Source organism: Alosa alosa, chromosome 23 (assembly GCF_017589495.1).
Source record: "Alosa alosa isolate M-15738 ecotype Scorff River chromosome 23, AALO_Geno_1.1, whole genome shotgun sequence".
NCBI lineage: Eukaryota > Metazoa > Chordata > Actinopteri > Clupeiformes > Clupeidae > Alosa > Alosa alosa.
This window is the reverse complement of record NC_063211.1, coordinates 1,562,286-1,578,020: the sequence shown is the minus strand read 5'-3', so window position 1 is coordinate 1,578,020 and position 15,735 is coordinate 1,562,286. Positions and strand designations below refer to the sequence as shown.

Below are 15,735 nucleotides of genomic sequence, written 5' to 3'. Positions count from 1 at the left end.
ACACACAAACGCACGCACACATACACACTCACACACACACACGCACAAATACATGCATGCACGCACACACACATACACTCACACACACTCATATACACACACGCACGCACGCACGCACACATTCACACTCACACATATACTGTACATGCATGCATACACACACACACACACGCTCACACTCGTATACGCACGCACGCACGCACACACACATACACACGCTCATGAGCACACACACACTCATTTACACACACACGCACACATAATCACACACACACTCATATACACACACACGCACACATATTCACACACACTCATATACACACACTCACGCACACATAATCACACACACACTCATATACACATGCTCACACTCATATACACACACTCATGCACACACAAACACAAAAACTTAAATGCAAAGTCTCATTTATTCCTTTCAGTCTTTTACTTCTAACCTCATGGACCACACACAAGGCTGCGCAGAAAAGTAGGCGATTGTGGACGTTCTGATAGTCCTGCCCAATCACTTTTCTTCAAACTCTTAACTGCTATTTTTCAGGTTACCCTTAAAACTTCACATGACCACACACACAAACAAATACTTGCAGGACTTGTTGTACTTTTGAATTGTTTACTTATGCCTGTGGGGCAAGTGGCACATACCAGATGACCTGTGTGTTGTGAGTGTGTGTGTGTGTGATGAGTCAAAGGGTGAGATTTCTGGTTCTGATCACCTCTGGTAACTCCGTTCCCTGGTGATCTCAGAAGGAGTGTCGTGCGGGGGGTCATCGTGCACCCTGACCCCGAACTGACCCCTGACCCCGAACTGACCCCTCCGACGGTGGTTCCTTCAGCCCGGGGTACTACAGCGAGGAAGCGACTTCGGCGACAGCGGTGAGCTGAAACCTGACGCCTGAGTCCAGCGGCGACCTGGCTAGCCCGCCCGTTTTAAGCTCCCCTCCCCCTCCGCGCACCCTTCAGCCGCGTGCCATCAAGGCCACAGGACGCGCGCCCGTTGCCAAGGGTGGCCAAACTCAAGATTAGGTGGGGTGCGGCTGTGTCGGGCCTCAGGACTATACTCGTCCACAAGCTCTCCCAGGTCAGCAAGGAGAGCCTAGCCATTTGTGCTCGTGTGTGTGTGTGTGTGAGGTGGTGTGGCTATTGCAGTGCAGCTCCTAACACACTGTTTTTGGCTGCTTCAGACACTGACGCGCGCCCCCACACACACACACACACACACACTTGACCATGACCTGGTTTTGGAGTGTGTTGTTTGCTCTGGTGTTGTGGTCCTGCTTGAAAGGGTTTGCTGTGGAGAAAGCCTACTGACTGCAAGCCTTCTTTCCACATCTACTTGAAGGAATTCGTGGAGTTCTGAATGCCTCAGTCAGTTTGACAGCAGGTTGGCAGTTTTCACCTTGTGATCATTGCTGTGTGTGTGTGTTGTGTGACGTGGTGTTGTGTGGATAGTAGCTGTTTTAGCGCCTCTAATGCAGTTAACAGTGAGCATCAGTTGGCTGATGGTCGTGTTTTGCGTGTGAATTGTGTTGTCTCTAATACTGGGCCTTGATGTGGTTAACAGCAGAATAACTTCAGTGCATCTGAACTGCTTTGCCTGTGCTATTCTACGTGTGCACAGGCTTTTTTAACCCGATATTGTGTGTGTGGTCGAGATGAGTTATTTGTGCTCACCGGGCGCATGGGGCCATGTAAGCCGTCGTGCCCCAACCCTCGTGATGCTTGTTGTTTGCTCATGACGCTGTGGCTGTCTCTCGACCAGCGGCACGATCTCCCCTCACTCGTCCGAAAGAGAGACCTTGACCCCCACGACCCCACTGACTTCTGACCGCGACGCCCAGGAGATGTTCCTGCAGGCCCTGCGCCACCAAATGTCCAACTCCGGCTCGTCGGCCGAGGAGGAGGAGGAAGGGGGCCGCCGTGGCTGCGCTGACCCGGACCTCGTGCTGGACGACTTCTACGCACGCCGCGTCGGACACAGCGAGCACCTGACCTCCAGTAACCCCGAGGCCGCCCGCTTCCTGCCCAAGCACTGGACGCCCGAGGAGGACGAGCACGTCCAGCGTATCCAGCTGGGCTCCCAGAGGCGGCCGTGGTACAGGAAGCTGCAGGGCTTCAGGTCGGTCTGAGGAGGAGAGGGACAGAGAGAGGGATTGTGGGTAGGGATGTGGGGGGGGGGGTGGTGTGAGGCAGATTGATCAGTGCCCAGATGCAGTGAGATGATGATGATGTTGTATTGAGTTTTACCTAATTGCCCTCTGGAGTTTTATCTGTGTTGGAGAAAAAGGCTGATCCACTGAAGTCTAGTAGTTATCCATTTGTGCTTTTTAAAACTTCTTTTCATAGCTTAATATGTTCAGTTTCCTGCCCCCAGCTTCCTCCTGCTGTCTGCATGCTCTATGGTCTTCTGTAGACTTTACTCCTGCTGTTGTCTTGTCATTCTGATCTGTATGTTTTTATCTCTTTTCACATCTGTCTCCTCTGTTCACTCCATTTCTTGCTCTTGCCTCACCTCCCTCATTCCCCCCACACTCCTTTGCACTCCTCCCTCTCCTCTCCTCTTTCTCTCTCCTCTTCTCTCCTCTCCTCTCCTCTTTCTCTCTCCCTCTTTCCCTCTCCTCTTCTCTCCTCTCCTCTTTCTCTCTCCCTCTTTCCCTCTCCTCTTCTCTCCTCTCCTCTTTCTCTCTCCCTCTTTCTCTCTCCTCTCCTCTCCTCTCCTCTTTCTCTCTCCCTCTCCTCTCCTCTCCTCTCCTCTTTCTCTCTCTGTCCATCTCTGCTGGCTGTAGCCGAAAGAAGTCGGGCTCGGAGGACGATGATGACTCCGATTATGACATCACACCCTGGCTTGCTGGACGTGCACGCCCCTCCTCTGCACCCCCTAGAGCCCCACCCACCCACTGAAGCCACACCCACTTCCTCCTGCCACTGCTAGCTTACCTGCCGGATAGCAGCCGGATCTCAACCGGCTCCGTGCTGAAACGGGGGCCAGATCGGTTTCAGAGCTGGACGTCACCTGGGCACACTAGCCGAGTACTGTTCAGACTCTCCGAATTGTCGCGCCCAAGGACTAAGCTCCCGCTACCGCTAGTCTCTTAACACGCTAACATACAGACAACATGCAGGAAGGCCGTTGGATCTGACCTGATGAAGATTTTTCTAGTTCGCATAGATACTGTGTGTGACTCATATGGAGTGTGATGTTCATATCCAGTTTTATGGAGCTTGCTTTTATGTATCTAAAAAAATGTTTTCTTCAGCCCTCTCTTGTTTTCCTGAGATGGCCCCTTCTACCTTTCTTCTTCTTCTTCTTCTTCTTCTTCTTCTTCTTCTTCACCTCCTCCTCCACCCCTCTGCTTCCCTCTCTCCCTCCGACAGACGCGCTCTCTCATCCCAGCCAAACAAGCTCTCAGAGTAGCAGGTGTAGGTTCCATCATCTTAGAACCATTAGAGTCATCACCTGGAGTGCTGGTTTTAGAATGGATGAGTTCTCTGCCTCTAAAAATGGACTGTTCTAGAATAGATTGGTTTTCTCTACTCCTCTGAAATGGACTGTTCTAGAATGGACACTTTCTCTTCTAAAAATGAGTAATTCTAGACTGAATGCTCTCTCCTCTGAAATGGGTCATCGGCTGTTTGAACCTTGAGCAAAAGAGGAATCCTCTGGTTGAGCGAGGATCTCGCTCAGCTGTCCCAAAGAACAGTGTTCCGACATGGAGCCCTACCAGTCCATGTCATCCTTGATACAACCAACGTCTCGTAAGGGCCTTCAGCAGAAAAGTCCCAAAACTAAGGAACACTTGGATTTTGAATTTATTTGTGCTTACACTGCCTGCCTGCGATGCTTTTATCAGAAAGTGAACAAACTATTTTTGTTGTATTCACATAAAATAATTGATGCCATCCATGTCATTTATTGCTCTGCAATACTTGATGTCAAAGCTACGATATTAGTAAGCTCTGTACATGTTGCAGTTGTGTGAGATACTAGTTTGAAATTTGTATGAAATGTGTTTGAACTGAACAAATGCTCACTGATGTTTCTCCCCTCTCATGTAAACATGAACCATTGTCGCTGACATAGCCAAATATACTACATTTCCCAGGAAGCTTTGCAGCAGTGTTTCCACAGCTCGCTGTGTGGTCATGTTTTGAGAGTATAGATAGGAGAGGACAATGACTTCACTTGCATTGTATGCCCCAGTGCTAGTGGTGGTGTCATGACAAAGTTGTCAGAGTTGTGTTAGTATGTGTTGGATGGTGTTGCATTACTTTCATGGTTCAATAAAGAAAGTCAACAAAACAAAGTCAACGTGTGTGTGTTTTGGAGTGAGAGGGGAGTCTCTCACTGATGTGTGTGTGTGTGTGTGTGTGTGTGTGTTTTGCAAGCGTTGGTGCGGAACTTCACAGTGACGCAACCGCGTACGTCAACAGCAGTAGGGGGGCAAGTGGTCTTGTCCTCTGTTGTCCAGGCCTTCTGGTCCCTGGACATATCTACTGAAATCTGACTCTTAATGCCTTTTCATGTTTAATGTTTTAATGCCTTTGTCTCCTCCCAAAGTGGTCCCTTGTAAGTATAGCTTTACATTTACACTTCAAGGTATATTTGTAATGTTAAGAGTTGAATACAATTGGGGTAGGTCCCACCACATTATGAGACTCTGTATATGTGTGTGTGCAGCCACCTCCCCTTGTCAACTCCCGCCTTTCCCTGGTTGCTGACCTGATGTGTTTGGAATCTGGTTCTTCTTGTTTAACTCTGTCAAAAGTAGCTGCTTTGCGAGACTGGAGAGGTTGGCTGCTGGTGCAGTCATTAGTGTGTAGGTGGGACTCGTCTCAGTAGTGATTCCAAGTGTGTGTGTGTGTGTGTGTCTCCTAGACTACCTCTGCGGACCTATGTCACTGTGGGGTAAGTCCTCCTCTTGTTCTGGCCAGTGCACCTCTATGGGCTTCCTCTGTGCTGGCCGCTATGGGCTAATCGCTGCTAGCTGCCATGGCCTGTTTCGCTCAGATTTCCAACGTGCGTGTGTGTGTGTGTGTGTGTTTCTTGGGAAGGCATGAGGTGACACTGCTCTGTGTGTGCGTGCATATGTATCTGTTTCTTGAGAAGGCATGAGGTGGCTGACCGTGCGTGTGCGTGCGTGTGTGTGTGTGTGTGTGTGTGTGTGTGTGTGTGTGTGTGTGTGTGTGTGTGAGTGTTTCTTGAGAAGGCATGAGGTGCCTTTTGCTGTGGTGGTTGAGCTTCAGATTGAAGTGGGCTTAGTGGACATGGCGCTGGTCTGTTCTGGCCCAGGGCCCGGTCCAATGAAGCCTTCGCTGGTGTCTGGCCTGCTTTGCTGCCCTGTTTTAAAACTCCTGCGGTGTCTGTCCAACTGATCTCGCTCTCTCTCGCTCTCTCTCTCTGGACTAAGCTAGTGGACAGCAGTGCAAATTGCTAAGCAAATTTCCAGGGTAAGACATGATGGGCCTGAGCGGTCACTTGTGTTTGAGTTTCATGTCTTATCTCTGTTTATGTGCTCCATGCTCTGTGTGTGTGTGTGTGTGGGAGAAAGATGGAGGTGTTGAGGTCATTTTCAGGACCAATAATTATGTGAGAACCGCTTTGTTCATATTATGGTTTGTGGCTGCATGCAAACCCGTCTTTATCGGTGATGTGGTAATGCGTCATGCAAAGCAGGCCATTCTATTTATGACGCTCCTTTGCATGACATGCTTGCCTTGCTTTGACATCATCTGCTAACTTTGTGTCATGTAATGTTGACATTTGATCATGTCTCGGTTTCTAGTGTCACATGTTGAATATTTTCCACCCATCATCACATATTTTACTGTACAGAATTACTTTTATAATGCCTGTGTGAGAGACTGAGAGAGAGAGAGATATTGGTGTGTGTGTGTGTGTGTGCGCGCTCGTTCATCTCGTTCTCCTTGGCTCTCCTCTGGTCAGGAGTAAGTCCCTGAGTGACATCCCTCTGGGCTCGTCTGCATCGTTGACCCCCCACGTTTTCCGCTCCTCGTTGACCTTTGACATCAGCGTGGAGGCAGCTGCTGCCGGACAACTTAGGCAGGAGCACCTCCGCAGAATCCAGGGCCGCATCAAGGAGACCGAGGCCAAGTGGCAAGAGGTACACACACACACACACACACACACACACACACACACACACACACACACAGAAGAGACTCAAACACAGGTAGACACAGTGTGTGTGTATATACAATATGCCTCTGTCTATTCTGCTACTCTGTGTGCCTGTTCATCAGCTTGCGCAACTGTGTGTGTGTGTGTGTGTGTGTGTGTGTGTTAGGACCTGACTCGTTGGAAGGACCGGCGGCGCAGTGCGAACTCTGACCTTCACAGGAAGAGAGAGGAGAGGGGATTGGACGCACGCGAAGAGCTGCTGGAGAGGAGGTACACACACACACACACACACACACACACACACACACACACACACACACACACACACACACACACACACACACACACACACACACACTTTGGCTCATGTTTCTCAGTACCATATATCATTTTCTTTAAAATCCACCTCTGTGTTTCTTTTTTCATCTATTCACCTGTTATGTGCCAGGCGAAACATCTCACACACACACACACACACACGCAGTATGCGGTGCAGACGGCCCTCTCAAACTGACTTCATACACTGGCACTAAGGCGCGCGCACACACACACACCACCACCTGACTACCACCAGGTGCTGAACATGCGCTCACACACCCGACTTGTTTGTTGTCCTCAAGGCCTCGCGGGTAAACAGACCAGAGAGAGTGCGTGAGTGTGAGGTATGTCGCAGCATGGATGAACACCTGGCTGTGTGTGTGTGAGTGGGGAGTGGTCGGAATGCGTCTTCCTCATACATGTTCCCTGTGTGTGTGTGTGTGTGTGTGTGTGTTATGTCCCTGCTGTTTAAATATATAAAGGGCAGACTTGTTGGGGTTTTTTTTTGCCCTCTCCCTCCCTCTCTTGTTCTATCGGTGTCTGTTCAGTTCTGTGTGTGTGTGTGTGTGTGAGAGAGAGACACTGTTATCTGATAGCTGCTTCTCTTGTCCTCCTCTCTCTCTCTCTCTCTCTCTCTCTCTGCAGTGACCAGGAGGCCTTTTGTAGCAGCGTCTACACCCCCATCTGCTACTCCTCACACACTCACACACACCCACACACACACCACCTGCAGCAGCAACAGCACCTGCAGCAGCACGAGGCCGACCACACACACCGCTCGCGTGCTCCGCTGTCCCGTGGTCTGGCCGTGGAGGGTCCAGTTGCCGGGGCCACCGCCACCTCCAGAGGTCCCCTGCCCCCCTCCGACCCCGCGGCCCAAGGAGAGAGCCTCCCGCTGGGCAGCCTGCCCACAGACCTGGCCTCCGCTCCCAGCTCCAGCTCCATGCCCGGGCTCAGCCCCGAGAGTCCAGCAAGGATGCCAAGCGGAGGCGCCCCACCGTACATGACCGCAGGGACGCCCCACTTCTCGAACGGCGCCCAGTCAACGGCCCCTGGCGCTCTTAAGGTCCACTGGAACAGCCCGGTCTCGTCCAGTCTGACGGGGAGCCCCATGGCTCGTCCCAGTGGGCCCCAGAACCCGTACGGCGCCGGACTGGACCTCACGGAGGACCTGCAGGGAGGCGGCCAGCTCTACCGCCCCGGGACCCCCGCCGTGAGGCCGCTGGATGGGGGATCCAGGATGTCGTCCACCCTGCCCCGGGGGTTCCGTAGGTCCGAGGGGAGCTCGTGCCTCTCCGCTGGGGTCACCCCACGGCCCTTTGGGGCCAAGACCTCCAGAGTGTCTATGTCGAAGCTCTACGCTGTGAGTAGCCTCCTGAGTCCCCCTGCGTCCTGCGACGCCTCTAAAGCCTGCCCCTCTGTCCAGTTTAAGCAGCTTGTTCTGCCTCCTCCGATCCCCTTTCCTCTAAGTGTTGTGCGTCTAGGCTTTCTCTCCGTTCTGCTCTTTCTGTGTGTGAGCCACTCATTGAGGCCTAATCTCTTTCATCTCACCTGCCCTACATTTAGTCTGTCGTTCCTTTTCTACTCCTTTGTTCTCTCTCTCTCTCTCTCTCTCTCTCTCTCTCTCTCTCTCTCTCTCTCTCTCTCTCTCTGCTCTCTGCTCTCGGCTCTCGGTGGCTCTGGTGTTTAGTGACCGCGTCCGGTTGTGTGAACGTTGCTCTGGTAGTCTGATTGCCGTTCTCCTGCCTTGTTGACCTGTGATGATTTGACTCATTGACTGTCTGACTCCTGGTGTCGTTTGTAAATATTAGTTGAGTTTGTAAATGTGAATATTGGCATAAGCTCCAGTACAGCCCCACTGCTCAGGCTTGTGATCGTAGCTCTGGTAGTGTGTGATCGTAGCTCTAGTGTGTGTGATTGTGCCTCGCCTACCTTGTTGCTCTGTGATGATGGATGGACTGATTGACTGGACTAATATTTACAAATGACACCAGGAGTCAGTCAGTTTGTAAATATGAATATTAGCATAAGCTCTACAGACCCAATGCTTAAGCAGTTTTGTCAGTCAGTTGCCTTAACTGGGCAAGTCACTTTTGTTACACACACACACACACACACACACACACACACACACACACACACACTTTCTTGTCCTTACTTGTGTGTGTGTGTGTGTGTGTGTGTGTGTGTGGAGTAGTGTTACCCCTCTACCTGATCACCTGGCTTCTGCTGTAAATAATGAATTGTGCCCATAGGTGTGTGTGCTCCGTTTTCCCACTGCAGACTGAAACTCAACCTTGTATGTGTGTGTGTGTGTGTGTGTGTGTGTGTGTGTGAAGGGCATAGACTGTCTGTTCCTCAGTAGCTTACTATTTAATTCTTCTCTGAAGGAGCATCTTGTTACTGTGCTGCAAGCAGAGCAAAGCTTTTGTGCTCCAACAATAACATCAAACAACCCAGCACCCGCATCTAACAACCCAGCACCCGCATCTAACAACCCAGCACCCGCATCTAACAACCCAACACCCGCATCTAACAACCCAACACGTGCACTTCCCTTCTACTGTCTGCTTCCTCCTTCTACCACGCTCTCCTTCAACGACACTTTGACCAGTTTTCTTAAACTTCTGCATCCTCTGGAAGTAGCATTTAGTGTTACCGAAGGCTTCCTTTGCAATGTAGTTGTTTGTCATTTTGTAAGTCGCTTTATATGAAAGCGTTTGCTAAAGAAATAAATGTGAATTTTCTTTTGAGTAATTTCTGTTTTAAATGACCCATGTTGTGCTTTGCTGCATCAGAGATCATTGTCCTGTTTACAGTGTTTGTGTTGTTGTTCCTGCTGCATGTTGATCCACTGGTTTTAATTCATCTCACTGGTCAATGTGCCTGTGTCTTGACCTGGTTTTCGTGTGTCCATTTGTGTGTGTGTGTGTGTGTGTGTGTGTCCGTGTGTGTGTCCATGTAGAAGGATGACTCTCATAAAAGCCTGATGAGCAACGCAAAGGGCCACGCTCTCTTCACCAGTACGCCTGCCCCCTACGGAAAGGTCGCGACCTTTGCCGATTTCGAGCGACCTTCGGCTCCACCCATGCAGAGTAGTCCTAGACAGGAGAGAAGGGCGGAAGGTGGGCGGACCTCTGCCGGCATCAACCAATCATCTGCTCCCAACAACCAATCATCTGCTCCCAACAACCAATCATCTGCTCCCAACTTCACCGCATCGCTCCCTGACTACACATCTGGAGCTCAGAGTGTGGAGAGAGAGGTAAGAAGAACTATGGTTCTGGTAAAGCCCTGATCATAGTCCACATCTTGCTATAATTGGGTCAGCAACAGAACAGCAGTCCTCCATAGTCCACCTTCTATAGGCAGTTCTAAACCAGAACCATAGTCCTCCATAGTCCACCTTCTATAGGCAGTTCTAAACCAGAACCATAGTCCATCTTCTATAGGCAGTTCTAAACCAGAACCATAGTCCTCCATAGTCCACCTTCTATAGGCAGTTCTAAACCAGAACCATAGTCCTCCATAGTCCACCTTCTATAGGCAGTTCTAAACCAGAACCATAGTCCATCTAGTCCTATAGTCCACCTTCCATAGCAGTTCTAAACCAGAACCATAGTCCTCCATAGTCCACCTTCTATAGGCAGTTCTAAACCCAGAACCATAGTCCATCTTCTATAGGCAGTTCTAAACCAGAACCATAGTCCACCTTCTATAGGCAGTTCTAAACCAGAACCATAGTCCTCCATAGTCCACCTTCTATAGGCAGTTCTAAAACCAGAACCATAGTCTATCTTCTATAGGCAGTTCTAAACCAGAACCATAGTCCACCTTCTATAGGCAGTTCTAAACCAGAACCATAGTCCTCCATAGTCCACCTTCTATAGGCAGTTCTAAACCAGAACCATAGTCTATCTTCTATAGGCAGTTCTAAACCAGAACCATAGTCCACCTTCTATAGGCAGTTCTAAACCAGAACCATAGTCCACCTTCTATAGGCAGTTCTAAACCAGAACCATAGTCTATCTTCTATAGGCAGTTCTAAACCAGAACCATAGTCCACCTTCTATAGGCAGTTCTAAACCAGAACCATAGTCCTCCATAGTCCACCTTCTATAGGCAGTTCTAAACCAGAACCATAGTCCACCTTCTATAGGCAGTTCTAAACCAGAACCATAGTCCATCTTTTGTGACTGGGACTATGACTAAGTCTTTGCCTTTTAAAACCTGAGATCAGGGGGGGGCGCTGTGGCGCAGCAGGCTACAGCGCCCGTACCATGTACGTGTCCAAGTGCCCACGGGGACTCAGGTTCGAATCCGACCTGCGGTCATGTCCCGATCCCACCCCATCTCTCTCTCCCACTCACTTCCTGTCTATCTTCACTGTCCTATTGGAATAATAATAAATATAAAAAATATACTAAAAAAAGCATGAGAACGGATCTGATCCAATCAGATTCTATTGGCTGTCTTGCTGTGTGAGCAGTTTGACTGTGCAGTGTGGATGTGAGCACAGCAACTGTGCCCAATTTAAGTGTGTAGTGTGTGTGTGTGTGTGTGTGTCACTGTGCCGTAGGCGATTGAAACAAATTGCACAGTGTCTGCTTGGCTCTATGAACCATCAGCAGGCAAATTCTAAAAGCGCAGACCAGCTGCTCCTACTACTTGCATTCTAGAGCCGCATTCTAGAGCCACATTCTAGCTTGTAGCTGTGGTTCCTTCTGGCCTAGTTAATGTTGGTGGATTCAGTCCAAATCAACACTCCAGCACACCCAAACTCTCTCCTGTGCTTGAGTCAAATAGAGGACTGGTGTTATCCATTGTGTTTTGGAATCTGATCTTCTTTGAAGTTAGTGTCATGGAAGTGCATGCCTTTGCGTGCATTTTGTTTGATGTCAGGTGTGTGTGTGTGTGTGTGTGTGTGTGTGTGTGTGTGTGTGTTTTTTTGTGTGTGTGTGTATGGTGATGCAGTAGGTGAGCTCCAGTTTCTTGCAGGAAACTCATGACACAGGATCCTCAGATGTAACCTTCTACTTCTACTCCTGTTCTCTCTCTCTCTCTCTCTCTCTCTCTCTCTCTCTCTCTCTCTCTCTCTCTCTCTCTCTCTCTCTCTCTCTCTCTTTCTCTCTTTCCATCTCACTCTCTCCCTCCATGCCTTTACCTTCTTTCTCTCTCACTCACTCACTCACTCACTCACACACACACACACACACACACTCTCTCTCAGGTGCTCCACAGTGACATGCGAGTCAGTCTGAACCAGAGACCCAACACTGGTACGGACTTTGGCTTCCAGACCCACTGGGACTCTACTGGCGCACGCATCACGGCCATCCAGCCAGGTAAGGGCAGCACCTGGGGACACCTGCCTTAGGACAGGTGAGGTCAGGGCAATGCTCGGGTGAGCACAGGTTTCAGGTGAGAAGAAGGGCAGGTTGATTCTTTGGCTTCAGGTCCCTGAAGTTTGCTCCAACAATGCACAAGTGAAGGTGTTTTTTAAGGAGCTTATTTGACATATTTACAAAGTTAAGATGAGTATTTTACGCTTTAGTTAGTTGTTGGTACGCTTTAGTTAGTTGTTTAACCTTGTATGTGTTCAGTGCTTCGTGGGTCTGGGCTCATCTTGCTAATTCACCTTGTGCAACCTCAGGAATGTGAATCTAATACAGTAATCTTAGGTAACTGTGTGAAATGCATGACTTTTGAGAAGTGACCAGTTCATGTTGATTAAAGGTTGATTTTGTGCTCCTGATAGTTTAGTCCATTTTTAAACTGGTGTTTTCTTCAGTGGCTCGTTTTGTGGTTGTATTGTTGCTCCTCAGTTGTGTGGTGGCTTAGGGAAAAAGCGTCTGCCAAAGGAATAAAGGTGTGTGTGTGTGTGTGTAGAGAGAGCTGTGAAGGTACATCATTCAGTGCATGGCCGTGGTAAAGGTGTTTGATGGTTTACATGGTTGTGTGTGAGCGAGCGTGCTCAGATAGCTGTGGAAGAGCACGCCATCCTGGTACAGGTGTGTGTCCTCTGTATTAGCTAAGGGGTACATGCATGATTTATGTTGAGTAGGAGAGGTGTTATTTACTCTGCATGCATCAGGAGGATTAGTCGGGGGCAGCCGTGGCCTACTGGTTAGCACTCTGGACTTGTAACCGGAGGGTCGCTGGTTCGATCCCCGACCAGTAGGCACGGCTGAAGTGCCCTTGAGCAAGGCACCTAACCCCTCACTGCTCCCCGAGCGCCGCTGTTGATGCAGGCAGCTCACTGCGCTGGGATTAGTGTGTGCTTCACCTCACTGTGTGTTGTTTGTGTTTCACTAATTCAATGATTGGGTTAAATGCAGAGACTAAATTTCCCTCACGGGATCAAAAAAGTATATATACTTATACTGTATATAGTGTCTGCTGGCTTGAGGGGACATAATGCACCCTGATGTCCAGCTCTGGTCTGCTCCACTGCGGTAGCAGAATCCCATAACCTAGATAGCCCCTGAGACAGGACAGGACGCCCAAAAGTGAGTTCCCTTCGGCCTCAAGTCGCGTACAGACAGCCGACGATTCACACTTTGAGAGTGATTTAGTGTACTTATATGAGATTGATTTAGTGTAACTTTGTTACTACGCACAGCGTTGCTTAGGTGTGTGTGTCGTCAGGCATGAGGAATGTCCTCACTGGTAACTCAGGTGGCTCTCAGGTATGTTCTGCTCTCTTGGAATGTTGTGGAATGCTGTGGTTGGTATGCAGTTTCGGTGGATCTGGGCATTTTGCTCTCTGCTGTTAAGCGGTTATCTTGGTATGAATTTGCCCGTCCAACCAACTGGTAAAGTACTGTCCAGAGATGCCAGAAACCCGTTGATTTGATCCTCTGCTGTGCAACAGCTGCACACTAGTGTATTGACATGATTGCAGTTTGTAGAGCTGCCCACTGTTGAGGGTTGGGTAAATGAGCCCTTTGACCTTTGACCCCCAGGCAGTCCTGCTGAGCTGTGCCAGCTGTGTGTGGGCGATGAGATCCGGTCGGTAGGTGGGCACAGTGTGGGGCACATGAGCTACACCCAGTGGAAGGACAGCATGGCCCAGGCTCTCGCCAAGGGCAACCTCCTCATGGACGTGCGCCGCCATGGACATGCCGGTGAGGCCCGCTCTGTGTGTGTGTGGATGGGTGGGGGTGTGTGTGTGTGTTTGTGTGCCGGTGAGGCCCGCTCTGTGTGTGTGTGGATGGGTGGGGGTGTGTGTGTGTGTCCGGTGAGGCCGGGTGTGTGTGTGTGTGGATGGGTGGGGTGTGTGTGTGTGTGTGTGTGGATGGGTGGGGGTGTGTGTGTGTGTGTTTGTGTGCCGGTGAGGCCCGCTCTGTGTGTGTGTGGATGGGTGGGGTGTGTGTGTGTGTGTGTGTTTGTGTGCCGGTGAGGCCCGCTCTGTGTGTGTGTGGGATGGGTGGGGTGTGTGTGTGTGTGTGCCGGTGAGGCCCGCTCTGTGTGTGTGTGGATGGGTGGGGGTGTGTGTGTGTGTGTGTCTGTGTGGTGGGTGGGGGTGTGTGTGTGTGTGTGTGTGTGCGCGTCTTTGTGTGTGTCGTTATGTATGTCTAGAGGGGTGTGCGTGTGTCCAGCATGGGGCTAAATACCACATTTCAAATGTCTGTGTGTGTGTGTCGTCCGTCTTGAGTGTCACACACACCCCTTTTGTGTGTGTGTGTGTCTGGTTTCTCGGTGCAGTAACAGCAGTGGTGTAGCTTTAATCCTCCCTGTGCTAGAGTCAGCAGTAGATGTACACCTGTAGTCACCATAGACAGCTGTGCTGTGCCTTGCCTTGCCTTGTCATAGACCCCAGATGAAGGCCCTGTCTTCTGTAGACTTGCATGCAAATGCACATTGTTCTTGACCATTTCTCCATATTTCTTGGTCAGTTTTGCATGTTGGTCTGTGAGCGGGGACAGCCAGTTTCCCACGGCAGGGGTGTTGGCTGTTCTTGTGCACCCTCTCTAGTTAGGGCTGTTGGCTGTTCTTGTGCACCCTCTCTAGTTAGTCCTTCTACACAGGAATAAAACATTAGATGGTCTTACTAGAGGTGTAGGTCTGCTGGGCAGTTTGAAATACTTGTTTCCAGTCTGGGTGTGGAGGTTTGGGAGTGTGTGTGTGTAGATGGATATGAAATGTGTGATGGCTGTCTGAAAGGGGTGTGTGTGTGTGTGTGGCTGTGTGTCTGTCTTTTAAACTTGACTGCTATGTGCGACTGCTTTAATTTAGTTGAAAGCTCTGTGTGTGTGAGTGAATATGCTCTGTTATGTATATGTATTGGGTGCTTTGGGTTAAAGTGTGTTGGTCGTGGGAAGCTCTGTATTTCTGTGTGTGTGTGTGTGTGTATGCTCTGCTATGTGCTACGTATTGGGTGCTTTGGGTTAAAGTGTGTTGGTTGTGGGAAAGGTGGTCGGTCTGGTGTCCTCGGTTTCACCCAAAGCAAACCTCCAACCATCGGGCTGAAAAGCTGGCTAACCAGGGTGGCTTCCTTGCTTTCTAACCTTTTGGAACTAAATTTCCTCAGCACTGACATTTTCCTCTATTCTCACAATAGTTCATTTGCATTTAATTTGTTCACGTAACACAATTTGTCACGTTTTAACAGCAATCCAATGCATACAGCACAGACAATGTGGTTTATTTGTATACATTAAGGCCTCTTGCTGTGTAACCTTATATCCAATAAGATCATGATCATGATGATGATTGTGACTGACTAGAGGCCATCCTGGTGTTTGAAACCTAAAATCACGTCAGACAGATTTGACTGATTTTGCGGCTTTTCTGTCATTTTGGTCCCCTCGGCGTTGGCGGCGCGCTCGTGCGTGCGTGTGTGTGTACACGCCACGCTGGGCTGCGCTGTGTGTCGCAGATTGGGGCTGGAGCGGCCATCCTTCCCTGCCGTTTAAAAGCCATAAGACCCTCAATCTGACCAGTGCGGATTCAACACTTGTAGGTCGCCCCGAGCACTACGTCGACATCCGTCAGGACCCCGACATCACCGCGGCCCCTGCGGCCGAGCCCTTAACTAACGGCCTGACCTACAACGTGAGTACCGCCGTAGAACTCCTCAGAGCTCTTCAGTGTCCAGCTCTGCATGTGTCCGTATGTGCGGTGATGTAGAAAGGGGCCCAGTCGGGTCTGACCTTGTTGAGTGTCCTGTCAGATACTGTGTCAGACTAAAACCAGTGGGAAAGTCCTAAAGTGTTGTTTGGTAGGGCTGCAACAATTAATCAATTCATTCATTAGTC

At 49.9% G+C, this 15,735-nt stretch overlaps 1 protein-coding gene across 4 annotated transcripts in view; it reads left to right on the top strand.

Moving 5' to 3' along the window:
* Nucleotides 1-15,735, top strand: part of lmo7b (LIM domain 7b) — a 41,131-nt gene that overhangs the window by 14,023 nt on the left and 11,373 nt on the right. For 2 of the 4 annotated variants that reach the window (XM_048234443.1, XM_048234441.1), the window contains exons 10-17: nucleotides 4,895-4,924; nucleotides 5,963-6,140; nucleotides 6,324-6,427; nucleotides 7,121-7,838; nucleotides 9,441-9,740; nucleotides 11,706-11,820; nucleotides 13,441-13,602; nucleotides 15,357-15,532. In XM_048234443.1, the coding sequence (XP_048090400.1) occupies nucleotides 4,895-4,924; nucleotides 5,963-6,140; nucleotides 6,324-6,427; nucleotides 7,121-7,838; nucleotides 9,441-9,740; nucleotides 11,706-11,820; nucleotides 13,441-13,602; nucleotides 15,357-15,532 (1,783 nt within the window). The remainder of the gene's footprint in view (nucleotides 1-4,894; nucleotides 4,925-5,962; nucleotides 6,141-6,323; nucleotides 6,428-7,120; nucleotides 7,839-9,440; nucleotides 9,741-11,705; nucleotides 11,821-13,440; nucleotides 13,603-15,356; nucleotides 15,533-15,735) is intronic. The other 2 variants (XM_048234444.1, XM_048234442.1) reach the window with 2 other exon arrangements.